This window comes from Triturus cristatus, chromosome 6 (assembly GCF_964204655.1).
Source record: "Triturus cristatus chromosome 6, aTriCri1.1, whole genome shotgun sequence".
Classification (NCBI taxonomy): domain Eukaryota; kingdom Metazoa; phylum Chordata; class Amphibia; order Caudata; family Salamandridae; genus Triturus; species Triturus cristatus.
The window spans coordinates 1,815,217,853-1,815,238,660 of NC_140589.1; the positions used below are offsets into that span (position 1 = coordinate 1,815,217,853).

Sequence of the window (20,808 nt, forward strand, 5' to 3'; positions counted from 1 at the left end):
TTGCTAAATAATGTGAGATCTAACTCATTTTGGAACTTTATAAATCAAGATCTCCATTCACTGAGTTTCCTCATTTTCAGAGATAGATGGAATTCCCTCATGAGTAAAATCTTTTTGGGGGTTTTGTGCTTAACTAGGCAGTCCCGGGCCAAATGCCCTGACTTACCACAATAGAGACAGATTTAATGTACACCTTTTGCCCTTCTCTTACTTAGAGAGAGGACCTTAGAAACCTCTAATTTGCAAAGTCTTGGGGCTATCTCGGGATTTAATTTCAGGCTCTGTACTGTCTTACTGCTCAATAATTACCTTGGAATCTCCCCTTGTGCGCTCTCCTTTCCTTTCTTCTATTCAGTGATCAAGTTTGACCACGAGGCCAATGAACTCAGTGCAATCCTCAGTAGGATTCATCAATTCAGAGAGAACATCTTTCAGATCGTCTCGGAGTTCATGATGAAACAGGGATTTTATCTTATCTGCTGACCAGTGGGTTTAAAAAACGAATCGATTGAAATAAATAATATAGGACAGCAAATCCTTGTTTCTTTGGTGAAGATGTAGCAACTCATTGTTGCTTGCTTGCATAAAAGTATGTAGTGCAAATATTTTTTGCATACCGTCTTTAAAAGCTGTAAAGTTATATAATGGAGGATCATCATTCTCTACTAGGGCATATTCAAATTTTTCTGGCAGTCTTCTCAATCAGTTGAATGCATCACAATGTACCCGCAATAGATGAAAATGGATTGACAAAAAATCTTTGTATAGTTACATCTTTATTGTTTAGTCTTAGACCAATATATTTTATTTACACAATGCACTTATGTAAATAGGCTGAACACATTCATTGAAGAATAACATGTTAGATAATTGTTTAATTAGATAAGAGCACCTTAACATCTACTTCTGGATCAGACATTGAATAGCAGATTTACAATTACAATAAATCACTGAAAAGTCGAGATGCAAATTTTAGTTTGACATTAATAAGCTTAACATTCAGGACTCAATGTCATTAGTTGAGTTCTTCATCCAGCATGTCTTATGCAAAGACTCCAAAAACTTGAACTTCACAGAGTGTAAGCGATCCAAATTTCCCAGGAATTACTACGTTCAGGTATCGGCCGAGCATTCCGTTGCACTCGAATGTCATAGTTTCACCCGCACCAATATTGGTAATGACGGCACATCTGGGAAGAAATAAGAAAAAATAAAGTTGAACACATGCTGAAAAATTCAATTTCTATAGATTTCCCCATTATTCTTTGATAGGAGGCCATCAGAATGAAAAGTCATTGATTTAACGTACAAAGTAACTCTAGAGCACAGCTTCGGATGGACTTCTAACAGAGTTTTATTTGACATATATAGGTCTTTTAGCTACACAATTGACCAAGGTCTCTAAGGACATTCGCGTGATAGGAACACTGCCAGGGACGACTTAGGAAGCAATCGTTTTGACTCTCTCTAAGACTAGGCAAGAACCTAGAGTCCTTTAGCCATGCTCAAACCACACTAACCGATACCTAACCCACTGTCACTAAGAGCCTCCTACCGATACTGCACAAACTGGTGCACCCAGACAATAATGGGGTTATCCCTGGAAGGAACACGTCAGCCACCTTTAGACACTTATTCCATGTCCTTAAGAACTCAGCTCTCCAGAAAGGTCTTCGCATTATAGTTTCTATGGATATAAAGAAGGCATTGTATTCCCTTAATTGAAATGATTTAACTTCAGTTCTAAAGGAGATGGGACTTGGGACTGTTTGATAGTTTCGATCAAATGTTGTTCACTGACCCAATAGCCATGGGTGCGCAGGAAAAACTATGCTGGATTCCTAGAAGGTGTACTATGAAACTAGACAGGGCTTTACACTATTACCCCTGCTCTTTGCTGTTGGAATAAGGGCATCACGCTGCCTGCCCGATAGATAGATGGTCTGATATCCTGTTTTTCTCTACGTCCCTGCCAGACAAAAACCTTGTGGTGATGAACAAAAAAAAATTAAATAATGACCTCTACATCAACGGAAAAAAACTTGCTAGGTGTGGGGTGATCATTAATTTATTTTTCAAGAACAAAAGCCCACTTTTGAAGTTTGTTTTTTCAAAACAAAAAGTTTGGTGGACAGCCGTCAAAACCGATGGCGGCCTTTCACCAAACTTTGGTACTCTCCGAGGTACCTCTGTGATGGCAGTTCCTATGAAGGTACAGAGATCACCGCTGAGCCGAAGGTAATTGGTAAATAAGGCGACCATCTGTCCGTTAGGGTGGGGGATGTACTGTCCTCCACCACCCTGACAGAGGTAAAACTATCAAACCCTGAATCATGCCCTAGAGCTAGAGTTTACACTGAATCTTAAGATAGAATAAGTAGACATTCTGCATGAGGTAAAGGTGCATTGTGGATATAGGGTCTGAAAACTTCTAAGAAGGAGCTGCTGTAGGTAGGTGAATAATATTTAATGTAAAGCAAACTCTAATTGGGGGGTTTAGTTTGGAGGTCTGCAAGAAAACATGCATCTGTGCAGATCCGCAGTTGCCTCAATGTGTAAGAAACCAAACAATTTGCGTTACTTGCCACAGGGAGTTGAAGCAGTTGCTCTGTTCACTGAAATCTGTCCATTGGCTACTGGTTAGCTGGGTGCACTAGACCTTAGAATGTTTGTGCTTTTCTGCTTCCCCATCCTACAACTAGTCACTTAATGGAGTCCCTCTTGTACTGGTACTCTCTTTTCCTGCATTTATTTTGTACCTACATTCTCTCACATGCTGTGCCATCGGTCCACTTATAGCAGTGGTGGTCACTTCAATGGAAAGGGCAAAGTAGGCTCTGAACACCAGGAACTCAGTGCCACATAGTCCAAGTCGAAAAATGAGTTTTCATTGGCTGGTGCAAACTGTGAGTAGGAAAGAGGGAAAGGGACAAGAGCAGTGTGCTGTACTCAGATCCATCAAAGTTGTGCCCCTTGGGAACGATTGCAAGAGAATGGTGAATATGGTAATCCTAGTTTGATTTCTTGTCCAGCTTACACACACACACATGCATCCTTTGTTAGCATTTGGTGGCAGGTGCTTAGGCAGGAAGCATATTTGGCATAGCAAACAAGCAACAAGAGTAAAGACTCCAAACCAAGCAGAAGGGCAGGCCGGGGTACATAGAATGGGGTATTATTCTATACAGGTATGAAGGCATATTGTGTATAGACTGTAAAGAATATCCACCAGCAGTTCCAACTTCTGAAGGATCTAGATTGAAGGATGTCCAAGCTTGCACTTTCACTTCAGCCTTCACCTCCCCAATTTCCTTCTTAACCCACAAGTGTATCATGGTACCACTGAGAGGTTGCTGCAGATACACCTTAAAAATGTTGATCACATATATTACCTTATTAAATGACAGGTAAAATCCATAAGAAGCAATATGTTTCTGAACACAAGCAACAGATCTAACCATGTGCACGCAGCCATTGCAGGAGGGTGCAAGGCCACATTAAGTAGTGAAACTGGAAGGTTGAAGACAAGTCAACCTGCACAAGGAGGATGAAAAACCAAATCAGTCCTTAAAACAAACTTCAGAGTGAAAAGTCCAGACCTCTGTGACCTCTCCCCGTGTGTCTCTAAGTAGGAACTGTGAAGACACGGTGAAACAATTACTGGCGGCTACATCTGGCTAATGGATGTGTCTTTGTGTCCTATAAAGAATACCTTGCACCCCTGGCAACAATTGCTTATGTACATGAGAGCCAGCTGGCAGCGGTGATAGTTTTACACTTAACTATTACAGAAGATTTGAAACATTGGCCCACATAACTACCATCCTAGTCACCACTAGTAGAAAGAAAGTTCTCAGTCACATATCAAATGAATGACAAGGAACCTTAATATAGCTGATGACCTCTTGCCCTGTACTTTTTCACTTTCTCCTGTGTACAATCTGTTGCTGATCATCCGAGTCCAGACACTGGGATATCTTTACAACTTCAGTCAAAGTGATATTATATATATGTCACTCATTGACTTCCCACTCTTGGGCACACTTACCACCAAGCAACATCAGAACAACAGAGTTCGTATACCATTACAAACTCTCTTCACATTTCACATTTCACATTCCAAATTCTTCATTCTCACTGCATATCTAATTCACTAGAAGGTGAAATGAATGGTGAGAAGGCCCATTCACAGTGGAAAAATGCAGCAACTGTTGACAAGTGCAGGAGACAATAATCTTGTGATTCAACAAGTGTACTCTTTAATTCCATTGAACTCTGCCCAGTTATGTAATCACTGAAGAACTTGCAATGGGACAGTCAATACAAGGGAAGCTACTTCTAAGTTTGGACTATTAAGGGTCAGTGTTAAAGACGTATCTGCATAAATGATCAAAGTGACAATCGTGGACATCTAGCCTTGCGAGACCAGGTCAAAGTTAAAAGATATTTCTAACTGCAGTTTAGTGCAAGTTGGATACAAAAAGTGGATAGGGCCTTGTCGGCACTTACCATGGGACTTAGAATAAATTTAGAAGAAAAGTGTTCCGGCAAGTTATATTTCCGCAGGGCAAGAATGCAGGCTATATTAGCGGAGGGACCTTCGCCAACAGGGAGCTGCTGGACAAAGTTGTGGTGAAGATTTCTTAGTTCAGAAGTAGTCTCTTTTTAGGAAGTCAAAAATCCCCAGCAAGACGAGGCACACAGCTTTAGATGATGAGAGTTCCTCGAGGCCGGATACCCTTTGGGGGCAGGACTGCTGAATGGGATTTGCTGCTGCGGAGAAGAATGTAGTGGGAGTTGCCGCAAAATCAGGACAACCGGCGTTGCACAATGAGTGAATAGACAAGCTGGTTGGCTCTGGTCTCCTCTCAAAGCAGTTTTTAGCCAAAAAGTTTCAAAGTCCCCAGTTTGGGATTTTGACTGGCACCTAACACCACCACCAAGGGTACAGGACTGGAGGATCTCTACTTAGGGGTTTAGGACTAACTCAGGCTGGCGTCAAGTGCAGTTTCAAGATAGTTGGAGCCTTTTCTGTCCCTGAGGCTCTGATCGGGAGGCCAACTAACTATCCCTTAGTGTCACTATGGCAGTCCTGGGTTTCGCAGTACGATAGGGCTCAAGCAGCAGGGTAGGCCTCTGAGAGTTCAAGGCAGGATCCAGGCAGCAAAGCAGTCCTTCCAGGTGCAGCAAAGCAGTCTTGTGGAGTACACAGCAGGCCACACCAGCAGGCAGTCATCTGAGAGTCCTTCCACAGGTACACAATATGAACTGAAGAGTGGGTCTGAGAGTCCTGTTTTTATACCTGGTGCTTCCTTTGAAGTACAATCATTTTCTAAAGAATTTCCTTTGAAGTGCTAGAAATGTCCTGCTTCCCCTGCTCTAGTGCCAGGCTGGCTGCATGAACAATGCAGGGGTGACAAGTCCTTTGTGTGAAGGCAGGGCACAGACTAGTCAGTTGCAAGTGAGACTGTGCCTAGCTCCCCAATCCTCCCAGTTGATGGCCTATCCAGGCACACCCGGCCCCTCAATTTTGTGGCTGTCTGGGAGGAATAAACAAAGTCCAACTGCCAACTACACCCAGTTATGTGACTCAGGAACAGGCTGCAGGCACCAAATAGAGCAGAAAATGCTAATATTCTAAAAATGGCAGTTTCAAAATTTAACTTAAAATGTGACTTTTTCATTAAAGAGGTTTTAAGTTACAGTTTCACAGACACCAAACACAACATGTTTACCTACTCCGAATCTAACTTTAGCACATATTAAGTGTAATAAGGCAAATCAATGTTATCCAATGGGAGAGGTAGGCCTCAGAGTAGTGAAAAACAATTGTAGTTGTTTTTAACTACCAGGTCATGTAAAACTTAACCCCTTGAGTGCCCATGACGAGATGGTCTCGTCTTGGGCCGCGGTTGCGCTGTGCCCATGACGAGACTATCTCGTCATGAACCCCGCCCGCTAATACAATGCCTGGCACAGGGCGGGGAAAGGGCGGGGCACGCAAGGGGTTAAAAAGTACATGTCAAACTTTTTAATTACAATGCATCCTGCCCTATGGCTGTAGAGGTGATGTATATGCAATAAAAGGGGGATGACGGCTTGCCAAGGGGGTTCAATTGCAAAGTCGAACTGGCAGTTGAAAACTGCATTCAGGCTGCTAAGGCAGACCAGGGACATGTTGTAAGGGGATACTTAAGTGGGCAGCACAATAGGTGCTGCATGCCCACTAGTAGCATTTCATTTACAGGCCCTGGGTATATGGTATACCACTTTATTAGGGACCTACAAATATATGAAATATGTCAATCAGGTGTAAGTCAATTTTACCTTGTTTAAAGGGGAAAGCACAAGCACTTTAGCACTGGTTAGCAGTGGTAATGTGCATAGAGTCTTAAAGTAAACAAAAACGAATTTCAGCAAAAGTGGAGGGCAAAGGCAAAATGTTTGGGGGAAGACCACCCTAAGGCTGACAGGTCTAACACATACTTTGACTACCTCAAACAGACATTACTTCACTCTGATTTTAAGGGAGGATAAACCTAAACCAACAAGTGAAGGTAGGACAGAGGAAGACGAAAAGACAGTTTGAGAAAAGATGTCCTCAACAATACTGAAATGTATATACTAGAGGAAAATCATATTGACGCAATAGCAGGTCAAAGACCAGTTCCCAGTTATTGATTCATACAAACTCGCATGGTCTCAGGGCCGTTTATGAACTGTTAAAGACACATGACCCTCATCTCCAAAGGGGCAATGTGACTGAATTTATGTGAGAAGCACAATTTCCTCAGAACAAGTCTGCTAGAACAGCCCTAAACATCTTCTCATCTGCATAAAACACCAAGAAAGGAGGCCGCAAACATGCACTGGTACTGTGTGTGGAGATTCAGAAGGGTGCTGGCTGGAATATTAAGATGTCATTGGGTTGGGTTCCTATGGTGTATTCTAGTTCTATGTTCTGTGGGTATTGTGCTTGTTTAAAAAGCTTTTGGTTCCTTGACTGGGTGCTTAATGACAGACAGATCTAGTGGTTTGTATCAGGGGAGAAAGGACAAACAGGTCAGAAATTGATGGATTTGAAGATACAAAAGCAAGTGGTACAGTGTTTGCAGAAATAGATGGTTCAATTTTGTCGAGATGGGAGGAGTGTTGAGATCTTGTAAAGAAGGCTACGGATGTGAACCTCCTTTTTCTAATGTTCTGTTGTCATGGTGCTCGACTCGGAAATCAGTAGCTGTGTCAGTTGCCGCTGGCTGATGAGTGGAGCACGACGTTTATGAAGAGCTTTGCTTGAATAAATTGATCTACAGCAAATGTGGATTTTCATACTGTAGTGTCATAGAGTTGAGAAGAAGGCTGTCAATGTAACATAGATCTCCAGTTCTAGAATGAGGGATGTGTGAATGAGGCGAGGAGAGCTGTGATGCCAGGTGGTGATAATTTAGATGTGATATGTGAAGTTGGAGAATATTTTCTGGATGTACCTTTTACTCAGAGACCCCGGCGTGTGATGAGGCCCCCTACTTACTTTCAGGATTTTATAGTGGAATAGCCCTTACACAGCATATGTGTTCCTTTACACCTGTGGTTGAGGACCATTTAAGGAAAACGGGCTGCATTAAAAAAAAACTGCTTTATTTAAAAGCAGTCCTAGACATGGTGGTCTGCTGAACCCTGCAGGCCACCATACCTGGGAGGGCCTGCCATTCCCAATGGGCTTGCAAAATGCGAGAGGCTCATTAATATTCATGAACCTCGCAATTTGCCACTCCATTGGGAATCGCAAACAGTGTTGAACACAATGTTGTACATCCAGTTTTGAGAATCGCAAATTGTGAGTCGCGATCACGACGCAATTTGCGAGTCTCAAAATTGCAGGTTGTACATCTGGCCCTAAGTGCTTGCTATTGTATTCCTTCAGAATGTATTCTACCATTACTTATATTGTCCTTAGTCATTCTTTAGTCATTCTTTATTGGTGTTTTTTCAAAATGTGCCTTACTAGCTTTTTCTGGATGGTGCATAAGGGTTTCCTCTTTGAACCTTGCCATTGTTGTGGTATTTATTTCTTCTTCCTCTCCAGGTTTGCTATAATTCCTCATCTTCCACAGAACATGTACTCATTGTGTCTTTCCTTCATGTTGGAAGCAAAGAAGATATGTTGTGATCTTGAAAAGAAGACTGCCAATGTAACATTCAGAACCTTCTTTGCCTAATGTTCTACTGTCATGGTTCTCAACTCGGAAACCAGTAACTGTGTCAGTTGCCGCTGGCTGATGAGTGGAGCACCACATTTATGTAGAGCTTTGCTTGAATACATCGATCTACACCAAATGTGGAAGCCTATAGTACCTTATTGCTAGTAGGAGCAAGGGGAATTAAACATGGTGTTACATAGAAGAAATTCACACTGGAGTCACTGGAAAGTACACAAAGGTTCATTTCACCTCAGCCTTAGCTGTGCAACCATCACAGACGATCTCTTCAACTGATCCAGGCAACCAATATAGAACGTCCTGGCATCAACATTCTAAATACATTACCAGGCCCCAAAGACAATGGGTGCCCTGGCCAAACCATTTAGGGAAGAGAGAAAGGGGACAGGGAAAAGTAAGAGGAAAGTAAAAAAGAGTGCAAGGGAGATACCACACATAATTTTGGACCGCAAGTTATCCTAATCAAGCTATATTGAGATTAAGAATAATTGTTATTGATCAAGTCAACCAAGGGGGAACTAAAGAGGGCAAATTGGTGGAGAATATTACAGTGAATATTACAGTGAATTCACAGGTGAACTGTGAAATCCCAAAAAAGGGCTGCTCCAACAGGGCATAAAGGGGTCATTGAGGTCAATGAACATTTGCAATGGTTTGTACCTGTGATTATGGTGTGTATATCGGCCAAATCTTTGTGTGGGAGTGGACGACTTTAACAACAACATCTGGATTGACTGCTAAACTCTGCCAAATATAAGCAGAAATATTACGCACATTAAGAGGCTACCATATTTCTGTCATTGGGTATGGCAGCTGTATAATATCCTGTTGAAATGTGTAGAGAATGAAGGTTTGCAAATGTAATGATAAGAGAATCAAGATTTCATTAAAGACACAGAGGTGCATAATAGCTTTTAATGCCACTCTGCAGCACCTTTTAAAAACAACAACAATTTAGAGCCGGAACACTGCTGTCCATAAATAATCTCCATCTGAACTCTCCTCTGCTTTAAAAGCATCTTAAAAACTCTGCTTCTTCTATTTTAACTTTGTTAAACTATCTGCCGTTGTTTCTCCTTTTCTCTTCTTCTCTACGAATTCTCTATTAAAAACAACAAATAATTAATATCGGTTATTCCTACTGTCCACATCAGTAAAAAAAAAACATTATATAAATCAACATTAACTTTTTCTTTTTAATTCCTTTTTTAAAATTATTGTTACAATATGCACATACACTTAAATTAAGTCCCTAATAATCATCTCACCCTTTACATTTTTTTTAACTTCTCCAATATCCGTGTTTAGGTGGGTGGGATAATGTTAGCCTCTGTGTCTTTAATGACATATTGATTCTCTTATCATTACATTTGAGAATCGCCATTTAGTTTCAAGACTGGAGGCTACCATTTTGCAGGTTGAAAGCCGTGCATCACCACATTCGACACATTCTGTATTTGTATAGAATAGTGTTTTGCATAGCCCAGCATTCGACCAATCTAGCACATTAAGAATTTCCTCCAATCGTCCCCCAGACATATACAACTTACTTGCCATAGCACCTCTCAGTGAATGGGGTTTAAATATATTCACATCAACACCTGCTTGCATCATAATGTCTTTAACCCATCTTGCTATAGTAGCTGAACTCACTACCTTGTGTGGTTTAACATACAACATCAATAATCAATTTTCTCCATGCCTCCTATGTTCCAACATTCTTCCTCCATACTCATGCAAACACTCCACAACACGCAATTTATCATTGTGTGAAACATTTGGATAAAAGACATGTTCTAAGTCCTTTTCCATATTTTGCAATGAGCTCCTTCTTATCTATAAATCCTACTACTTACCTCCAAGGCTTTTACATCAGAAGATCTTCTACATGATATTAGACATAGAAGAGTAGTTAACTTTCCAGTAAGCCTCTTTGTTTCCAAATACCTATTCAAAGGCCATTCCTGAAACAAATGCAAGACCATATTCACATCCCACAGTTCCTCATACCATGCCCTGGGTTGTCTCCTCAACTTCATACTCTTCATTATTCTACAAACCATCACATTCCTACCTACTGATCTACTATCTACCTCGGCATGTCCAGCAGAAACTGCTGATCTATAACAATTCATAGTTCTGTAACTTAATCCCTTCTCATATTGTTTCACCCAAAAATGTATTACCCTTCGATAGGAGCATCTATGGGATATAAATCCCTCTCCATGCACCAACTGTACCATATACTTTAAATTCCTTTATACCTGTTCCTTGTTCTTGGAGCCCAAGATTCCTCCAATAACTATGCAGCCCGGCTTGAAAGCCCCTGCAGACATTTAGATCTCCTGACACCCTCCAAACAAGAAGGTTCAAAACTCCTTCTAGAACCAACTGATATTCTCCATTCCTCAAACGACCTTCTCTTACTGGAATCAAATAAGGTAATGTACATGCCAACTCCATAACAGTTGGGAACCAGACCTGAGATACCCAAAAAGGCATCACCAAAACTATTTGACACCTCTCCTCCCTGACTTTCTGCAACATGCTTTACAATATTGTGAATGGAGGATACTCATAAGCTTTCATTCCCTTCCAAATTTGCTGAACCACATCCAGTGAACTGACCTCTGGATCTGGCATCCAACTGTAAGATGTTGCTACCTGGTATGTCAACCTGCTTGCAAAAAGGTCCACCTCCAATGGTCCCCAAATCTTGTTTACCTTGCGAAAACATTTCTGATCTAACTGTCAGTCACTGAAATCTCTCAAATGACGAGAATTCCAATCTGCTGGCACATTCATTTCTCCTGGTAAATATTCTGCTATAACAGTATTCCTGTGTTCCAAACAAAAACTCCAAAAATCCTTTGCCAGCTCTGCTAAACCACTGGATCTGCTCCCTCCTAACTTGTTGATATACACTACTGCCGACACATTGTCAAATTTCATCAATATTGTCTGTCCTTTCAATGCTTCTTTGAAACTCTTCAAAGCATACAAACCTTCTGTTAATTCTAAACAATTTATGTTTCTTCCTTTCCTCCTGTGACCAAATTCCTCCTGTCTCTTGAGCACCCAAACGAGCTCACCAGCTTCTCTGGCTGGCATCCGTCTCCAAAACAAAACTCGGGGCACTCCAAAAACCGCTTGGCCTTTGCATGACTGCATATTGTCCAACCACTAAAGCAACTCCTCCTTTGCTTCTGCACTCAGAAGTATCTTGTTCCCATACCAATAACCTTTCCTCAATGTTTCTCCTTTCAACCTCTACAAAGCATGATAATGCAGAGGTCATGGAAAAATCGCCTGGATAGAAGAAGATAACAATCCAATCATTTGAGCTAAATCTCTTAGAGTTAGAAACTCCCTTTTCAAAACCTGATTTATCTCTTTCCTTATCATCTGCACCTTTCTCTCTGGGAACTGTAAAAAATATTTTTCATACCTACTTGTAACACTAAAAAGTCCAGACTCTGTGTCGGTACAAAAATAAACTTTTCCCTGTTCACTATAAAACCTGATTGCTCCAGCATGCTCGTAACCTGCACCAAATCCTTCTCTAAGTCGATCTTGTTTTTGGACATTGCCAAAATATCGTCCAAACATATAATCGGTCTTATAACGCTCTCTCACAAAAATGCTATTACTACTCTCATGACTTTGGTAAAACACCACGGTACTGATGAAAGTCCAAATGGTAGACTCTGAAACTGATACAATTGTCCTCTCCAATGGACTTATAAATATTTCTGACTCTCTATTCACATGGGAATTGGCAAATATGAATCCTTTAAATCTAATTACACTAACCAATCACTGGTCTCCATCCCTTGTCCTTCTTTTTGACCGAAAGAATTGTACTCACAAACTGTATTTTCGTTTCTTCCAAACAGATTTACGAGGCACTTGCAACGCATTTGCGCCGCCACTGAGTCACTTCTGTGACTCAGCGGCGGTGTAAAGCAAGCACCATGCTGCGACGCCAATGCCGCTGCATCAAAACCTTGTGCCTGCTTGAAGCAGGCGCAAGGCAAGACACAGCATGTTTGAGATAGGCCGGGTTGGAACAGTGCTGGAGTTGCGTCGCGCCCGCGACACAACTCTAGCACTGCGCCAACCTTACGCCGGCAGTTATGACATGCATGTGCCTATCCGTGCGCCACGGCACGCCGCATTGTAAATGTGGCGCATCCGTGGTGGTGCACGGGTAGTTTTGCGTGTCGCAAGTTTTCTGGCGCATCCCTGCTGATTTGCAGAGATGCGCCAGACCTTGTAAATCTGCCCCTTTATCTCTAAGTCCACAATCTCCTTTAATTCCTTGCTTACTGCCAATTCCCTTGGTTCTTTTCTTTGAATTGGTAAATTTACAAATTCTATTACAGATCCTTGAACAGTTTCCAATACCCAGGGATCTTGAGTTAACTTCTCCCATTGTCCTATGAAGTCTCTTAAATGTCCTCCTCCTCTTTTTTGGGAAGAACCAAAAATCCATACTCACTTTGGTTTCCTGAGCTCTGACCTCGGGCACTGAAAAACCCTCCTCTACACATCCTTCTTGCTCATCTGCGACTTAGGTAGAAACTGGGAGAGGCCTGAAATCCTCTTTCTCTGTTTTGAGAATAGTACTTGAGTAGCTCTTCCCCCAGTAGTAGCCCCTTAGCACCTTCGCTGGGCTCTCGCTGCACCATGTCTCCCAATTTCGGACTTATTTTCATCAGTATTGCCTTTGTCCTCTCTGTAAGCATTGCCCTGTAACACTACTGCTCTTTGGCTCCATTCTCTCAGTACATCTATATCAACAGCTGCCTCATTCACATGCGGCTCTTCCACCATATCCATAATTCTGGCTATTGCATCCATCACATACAGAACCTTATCTTGACAGATCTTTAATGATTTTTTTTCAATCCCTTTCTAGGATTCCTTCCTAATTTAAATAAAAAACGTATTAACTCCGGATCCAAATTTAAAGTACTAAAATGTTCTCCTCAATTATGGGTCTAGAGCACTCCACTCTCAGCACCCGTCTCACATCTTTGTCTAAAGGTTTTCGAATCCATTCCTTAATAAACTTGCCCACATGCTCACTGTGCCACCAATCACCACTTCTGGGATGTTTTATGTGGTGAAAACATTTCCTCACCTAACGGGTCCCTAAGAACTTACACAAAAGCAACCTCTTCCAAATTGTCAAATTTAGTTTCAAACTCATTATCTTGCAGATATAAAATATACTCATCCCACTTTTTCTCATTATCTGAACTTGGTCTTCCATCAGCTCTATAGATTCCATCTCTTTTTGTTTCACGATGGGACACCTTTCCTCTGTGTGCCGCTTGGGACACCCAATCTATGCATGCCGCTCAGGGCACTTCTCTTCCTGATGGAATTTATACCATCTTTTCCTCTTTTAGACATACAAATGTCCCCTACATGTTTAGTTTTCTTTAATCTCTTTCCATCTACTCCCACTAACTGGTCATCTTCCTCTGATAATGAAAAAAACCTCTTATTTTGACTCCACACCTATCCTTCTCTTTTTTCATAGAATGCTTGTCAATGATTCCTGTAATTTATTTTTCATTTCTTGCTGAATAACCTTTCTCACGAAATCCTCATTTAATAATGATCCAGCAGTACTCACACTGCTACCCTTTTCTGCTTCCATACAGAACCAAACAACACTAACCTAACCTATCCTTAATGACTGTTAAACCTAATTCTACTGAGATACAAAGTTTCCCTTCTCAAGGTTGAAAACACTGTCTGCGCACAGCTGACAAACGGTCTTACAATATTTAAATCTCATCACGCCGTTTTTTTTCTTTTTACATTGGTGACGTTCTGCTACTTGCGGCACTGTCACCTCTGTTCTCCTCAATGCAACTGAACCAAATCTAAGATGGCGCCCAGTTTCTGCGCGTGCTCTTGTGTGTACTTCCACAGAAGTCCAAAACAGCATGCAATAAGAGCATGCAATGGCAGCAGCAGCCGGCTCTTGTAAGTATGACATGCTTGCGCTTAGAACCATACTCGCGATCTGGCCCGTTAAACCTGGCCTCGCTAATAACAGAAGGCCCCAACCTTAACTTGGAGCCATAACACCGTCCGCTCTTAGTAATGTATATAAAACTAAAATTCCTCCGCCGTCACTACTATTAACCTCCTCTCACTTCAGTCCATATAAAAAACCTCACAAGCAAAATAATAAACTACCAAGCTTCCATAAATTAGAAGCACCCTGTTCCGCACCAAGTCAAATTTAAGTCAACACATCAACCTCTATACCTCGAAAAAACTAACAAAAACACAACGATCAACAGTTAAATGAGAGCAAATATACAAAGGTACTTATCTGTCCAGAGCAGCATTTAAAAGAGGAGGAGAGTTCTGAGAGGAGATTATTTATGGACAACAGTGTTCTGGCTCTAGATCGTTATTGCTAATGGTCTTTAATTGTCTTAAAGGTGCTGCAGAGTGGCATTAAAAAATATTATGCATAATGTTAGCCTTCGGTCTTGAAATGAAATCCTGTCATCTCACATCCTTTGTGACACTGGAGGGCCTGTATTTTTATTGCCACAAGCCACATGGACTGGTACCAGCATCCTCACTGTGTTTTAGAGGGTTAAATGAATATTGTTCAAGAATGTGAATGGAGTGGCATATTTTCAGGCTGACATCTTGGTGTACAGAAGAGATAAAATGGAACATGACAAAAAATTGGCCACAGTGTTGGACATGTTAAAAGAAAGTGGGTTGATATTGAGAAAAGACAAATACAGATTTGCAGAGGAAGGTTGATACCATGTATCTCAGAAGGCAGTGGAACTGAAGTTGAAGAAAATTAAGGAAAAAGGTGAGGCTCCCTCCCCTGTTAGCAAGGACCAACTCAAATTGTTCAGAATACTGTACCGCATTTTGCTAGAAAAAAGTGCACCATTAACAAATCGTTTGAAAAAAAATGAGAAGTATATCTGGGGTGTAAGCATCTTAACGGGTGGGAGTAATCATGGACTGGGTGAAGAAATTGTGATGTTTGCATCCAGAGTATTGTATGGGTGGAGCCTACATATTCCACCACAGATAAAGAAACTTTGGCTCTGGAGTGCCCAGTACTTTAAGGTGTTCATGTGGGGTCAACCTTTATTTTGCATGCTAATTAAAAAACACTCATTGACTTATTTGCACTTAGTGTGTAGGAAGGGCCACACCACACATCGCCAAGTAGCAATTTCATTGACAGGAGTTCCAGTAATGTAAGTTCCTGAAGGGAAAAACTATGCTGCATATTTTCTCTCCAGGTTGCCTCTACTACATAAGATGGAACAAGAAGTAGATTGCAGCAATATTAAAATACCTCGCACGATGAGTTATGTTGGGACACTTCTGGATGGTGCGTTATGTTAGAAGGAATGAAAAGGTGTGCAGAAGAGGACACTGTGCCGGGGCATGTAATGGAACACATCATCAAGGGTTGATCTGTCAGTAGAAAATTCGATGGTGATGTAGTACCTTTTGGACATGCAATGGTGAGTTAGTGCGATGCGTTGGATTATTGGTAAGTCCTGAGGGTATGAGAAGAAAGGATGTTAAACTGGCCCATAAAGATCAGGTAGGTATTTGTGAAGACGTTTGTTGGCCAGGAGTGGACAGGGCATTTGGTTTTTGTAAGAATCTGCAGCCTGTGTGTGCTGAATGATAAAAAGCGTGTCACACCCCATTGTCATTTATTCCTGTGGCGGTACTTATGTTGCTATGGAACAAGGTGGCCTTGGATATTTCAGGTCCCTATGGAGGTTTGGGTGAATATCCATATTTTTCTTATTAATGGTAGCTTGCAAGTTAAGATTGCTGGGGGTGATATTTGTTGAAACAGTAACCACCAAAGGTGTGTTAGTATTATACAGGCTCTTTTCAACTGGGAAGGGTACCCAGATGAATTGGCTATGGATAATGGGGCCCAACTGGTATCGAGGGAGAAGGAACAATAGCTGATATCTGAGAGACTGAAACAAGATACATTTTCCTGTTTTAGATTACCATTCACTGTGGGATTTTATTTTTGTATATTTTAATTATGTACAGTTATCTTCTATGTGTTGTATGGGGTTAAATCATGAAGTAAACATAATTGATTGAACTGATAGAGAGTCTTTATGCTCTTCAGAGTTGGGCCGAGTTAAAAAAAAAGGCCCCAATCTCATCTTAAAAGGTGAGGTATGACATCCTGGCCCTTAGTGACATTTCTGAATGTCGGTAGACCAAGTCTAAAGTTTAAATGTAGGCCATGCTTCTGCTCCACATCCATCAAGCTCTAGACATAGGGAGGTGCAGCACCACTGCCCCTGACAGATGCATTCAAGGGACATGTACTCCACCGACACACACAGGTAATGCCACGTTCTTGGAAACTAAAAGGGCAAAGATACCCTCCTATGAGACACTACTTCTGAGATTCCCTTTGCACTAAGAATGTGCCCTTTTCAGTTTGTGGAAATGGGATATTTGAAGGCATGGGATACCTCAAGGATTAGCCCACAATATGGCCAGTGGCCCTGTATCGACACAGCACATACTAAAGCAAAGGAGGAGGAAGAGAAACAGGACTTTACCTGCATCATTGAAAATGTGATGGAACCTACTCCATAGGTATCACTGTTTGTGGTTGGCGAGCAGCTCCCAACAGCCAGCGTCAGTTAGGATCTACATGGACAGGAGGAGTTTCAACAAAACCATAAAGCGGCAATACCACCTCTTGTCCACTATCAGTGGTTGACACACACCAATATCTAACCTATTCATTGGCTTCGGTACTGCACCCCCTTTTTTGCTCACACACCTGAATCATGGTAAATGGACCAAGGTGCTGAGTGAGATGTCCTCTAATTGGCTGACTATCACTTTAGCTGCTGAAATAAGCTTAGCAGAGAGTCTGTCTTTCGGCGTGGGAAGGCACAGATATTCCTTAGAGAGATCTTGTGCAACACTGATCAAGGAAAAGGCCTAAGACTTTGGCCAAACGCTGCCTTCCCTTCCTCCCCCATCACCAGTGGCATGAGTTTTAATCATGGAATGGGAGACCTAAGCATTTAAGAAAACCAAGGGCTTGCAACCCCTCAGTACCCCACTTTGTGGCTTAGCTAGTTAGGCATTTCAGATGGCGGTGCTGCAGCATAGATTCATTATCTCTTCTGTCATCTTTGGAGGGGATAGTATGTCCTGAACTTATGCATAAGGTTATGCCACCTTTAAGTGGATGTCCATATGCAGTCATATTTTACACACTTGATACGGTGTGCTGCGCGAGGGGCCTAAGGTAAGTTGGTTCCACAGCTGATTACTCCAAAGCAGCACACCAGCCTGCTCAGGTCTGTGATGGTTCAGGGTTTCATGGGCTCCAGGAAGCCTACACACGTGCTGTGTCTGTTCTGGTGATTCATTTAATCAACTTCCAGCAATGAATACTGAATATAGCTTCAACTTACCTTGGGTTGTTATTTCCGTTATTTACCAGGGAGTTCCCGATGAGAATTTCTGCTCCAGTCAGCCTTTCATTGCCTTCATTTCTACTGGTGATTGAAACTCTGGTAATGTAGTGCGCGTCTAACATATCAAGCCTCCACCAGGGACCATTATCATCATATGTATGGGAGCAGGAGCCATGGGAAAAATTCGGATCCAGATTTCCGTCAATTGCGTTGAGCGCCAATCCAAGGTAACCAACATTTTGGTACGGTCCTGCAAGGACACTTGACTGGGTAGCTCGACCTCTCAAAGCCACATTTTTATCTGCATGAAGAGAAAGTATTGCGTGAAGACATAGCCAGCTGTGACAGTCACACATTTTTTTAAATAAAATGTAGAAATATATATATTAAAACTAGTATAAATATTGTCAGCCTTTTACAAGACAACGATATTTGGAAAACTGGCCCCCATTCCAAGCTGGGCAATAAAATCACCTGGTTAAAACTGTCTGTGGGAAGTACCTTCACAGCATCATTGTAACGGTTTTAATGGCCATTTTATTTTCTTACCATAAACACAGTGTGCTAGGCAGCTTGCACACTGTACCGTGATTGAGCTAATGCTGGTCATAGATCCACATGATGTCTGCCTGTAGTGTGTAGGGTCTGGGTAAGCAAAAGTGAGCTGGTTTGTGCTCCAATCAGCAGACCCATTCCAGGTCCATCTCATGCTCCAGGTCACTGTTTTCCAGGAAGTCAAAGATGGAGTTGAGAGGCAAGTTGCACCTCAAGTGCAAGAAGTCACAAAATATGTCTTGAGGGTTGGTGTCAACTTTACCAACTGGGTGATCTGTGCAATGGGCATCAGTGTTGGGATAAGATGTTGAGCATGGATATGTGCCACAATATTTTCCAGAGACATACAGTTGTGCCTTATGGTTATGACATTTGACGATTTGAGGCTGTTTGGTGAGATGACAAATGACAAATTCTGTGTTGGAACATTTTCAAGGCAGCCATGCTATGACATGCCCCATTGGCTTTCTCTCTCCACACAGCAGTACCTCAACACCCTTGCAGTGGCAGTTTGTATACATGGCTGTGCTCCACCATTCATGGAAGGAGAGAGGAGATTGGTGAATATAAACAAGAAATACAAGGGTTGCTTGAGATTGTATTTTTTTCAGTGGGGTGCAACTACCAATGTGCCAGAGGAGGCTCGCTATTGTTCTCAAGGCACAAGCCATGCAGCTATATCAGGTGTGGTGCAAGGCCTGCATGTAGTAACTTGGGTATTGTCTGCCTTTGGGCACCCATTGGTGTGGCCCAGAAGGGCACAAGTCCTTATAAGATAGGGGGACTTATTACCATGGCCAACGCTCTATTGTGCAATGTGGAGGGACACCATAGGAAGTGACATCAAAGGAAGTGGTGTGACAATGATATAATATCCCTGAATTCAAAGAGACCATACTATTTTCCCTTCTCTTCTCTCCCGGTCACCTCCTGTAAAGGATTGCATAGTGTACGTGTTAGAAAAACCCACTCCCACACCGGAAGGGTGGTGGTGGTGTTCTCCCAGACACGCTGTGGTAGCTTGGCTCGAGCGGTAAGGAAGGCACCGTGTTAAGCATACGCTATACCCACGCAATAACCATGCGTGCATCCGTTCCAAAAACGACACTACACCTTAAAAATTATACTGAAAATATATCTCTTTATCTTCTTTTCTCTTAGTTGCTGATTAAATAAATAATAATACAATCACAGTACACAAGGCTTTTTCTGTGGAAGGGTACGTCAAATAAATACTATCTTAACGATTCAATAAATAAGGTAGATCATAAATAATCAAGGCATAAATATAAGTGCATTACATAACAGGCAATTCAATATTATGAGGCAATAAATACTGCGAGACCATAAATATTGTGCGACAATAAATACTGTGAAACAATAAATACTGTGAGGCAATAAATAGGATAAATACAATAAATACAGTGCTCTCAATAAATAATAAAAGCCAACAGTGACACTTGTAAATCAGTTCACATTCCTGAGGTACTATGGGATGATTTGACCCAATCCCAGCTTGTAGAGATTTGGATGGCCTGAGGGGTATACTCCCTGGCTTGGACAAGGCTGAGGCCTAAACTGAGGTAGATCAAGGGGGAATCTAGAGATCTGGCTCTCCCACACTACACAACCCCTCTGTATTAGTCTCAGCTCACCCCTGGCACAATCAAGCTGGTTCCAGCACCTCTCTAGCCCCTAGGATAGTCTCTCAGGGCTCCACAGGGCCTTAGGCGCCCTCTATTCCACTTACTGCCCTTTTTATGAAGCTCCGACGCCGCTGGAGTCGTGTCGACGCCGTGAGGCGGCTCCGGTTCGATGTCGGCGGCCTCGGCGCAATGTCAGTTCTTGACGACGTCGGTAGGCGGCTCCGGTTCGATGTCGGCGGCCTTGGCTCGATGTCGATCTCCGGTTCGATGACGTCGGGCAGTCTGGCTCGGTGTCGACTTCGGGCGGCTCCGGTTCGATGTCGGCGGCCTCGGCTCGATGTCGACCTCCGGTTCGATGACGTCGGGCAGTCTTGGCTCGATGTCGACTTCCGACGGCTCCGGAGTGCGATCTCCACTCCCGACCTCCGGTGCTCCTTTCCTCAGGTTCCGGCGACTCCGGAGTGCGACCTCCACTCCCGACCTCCGGCACGATTCTCTTCAGGTTCCGGCGACTCCGGAGTGCGATCTCCACTCCCGACCTCATGCACGCTTCACCTCGGTCTCCGGCGACTCCGGAGGGTGGACTTCACTCCCCCGTCGACGCCGCACACTCGACCTCGGGTGACTTCCTCCACGACCTCTGGTACTCTCCATGACCTCCGTTGGCGCCCTCTCTCGACCTCTGGCGGCTCCGGGTACGACGTCTGCTCTCCAGTCAGCGCCGCTTCTCCACCTCGGGCTCCAGGTCTCTAGGCTTCTCGACGTCGGACTTCAGGTAGTTACCAGTAACCAGGTCAGGTACTTGCTGTTCTTTACTTTTAAGGACTGTTCCTGCTGTCCAGGTCCTTAAGATGGTTTTTCTTGCTTTCTCCCACACAGGGCTCCAGGCTGGGC

The 20,808-nt window shown here is 42.7% G+C and overlaps 1 protein-coding gene across 1 annotated transcript in view; it reads right to left on the bottom strand.

Annotated features, from left to right (window-relative positions):
- Window positions 1–759: 759 nt before the first annotated feature.
- The window catches only part of LOC146822080 (fucolectin-4-like), a 160,623-nt gene continuing 140,574 nt past the window's right edge, over window positions 760–20,808 (bottom strand). Inside the window, exons 3-4 of the mRNA XM_085613177.1 lie at window positions 17,711–18,014; window positions 760–1,190 (exon numbers count right to left, since the gene is read on the bottom strand). Of these exons, the coding sequence (XP_085469303.1) occupies window positions 1,043–1,190; window positions 17,711–18,014 (452 nt within the window). The 3' untranslated portion in view covers window positions 760–1,042. The remainder of the gene's footprint in view (window positions 1,191–17,710; window positions 18,015–20,808) is intronic.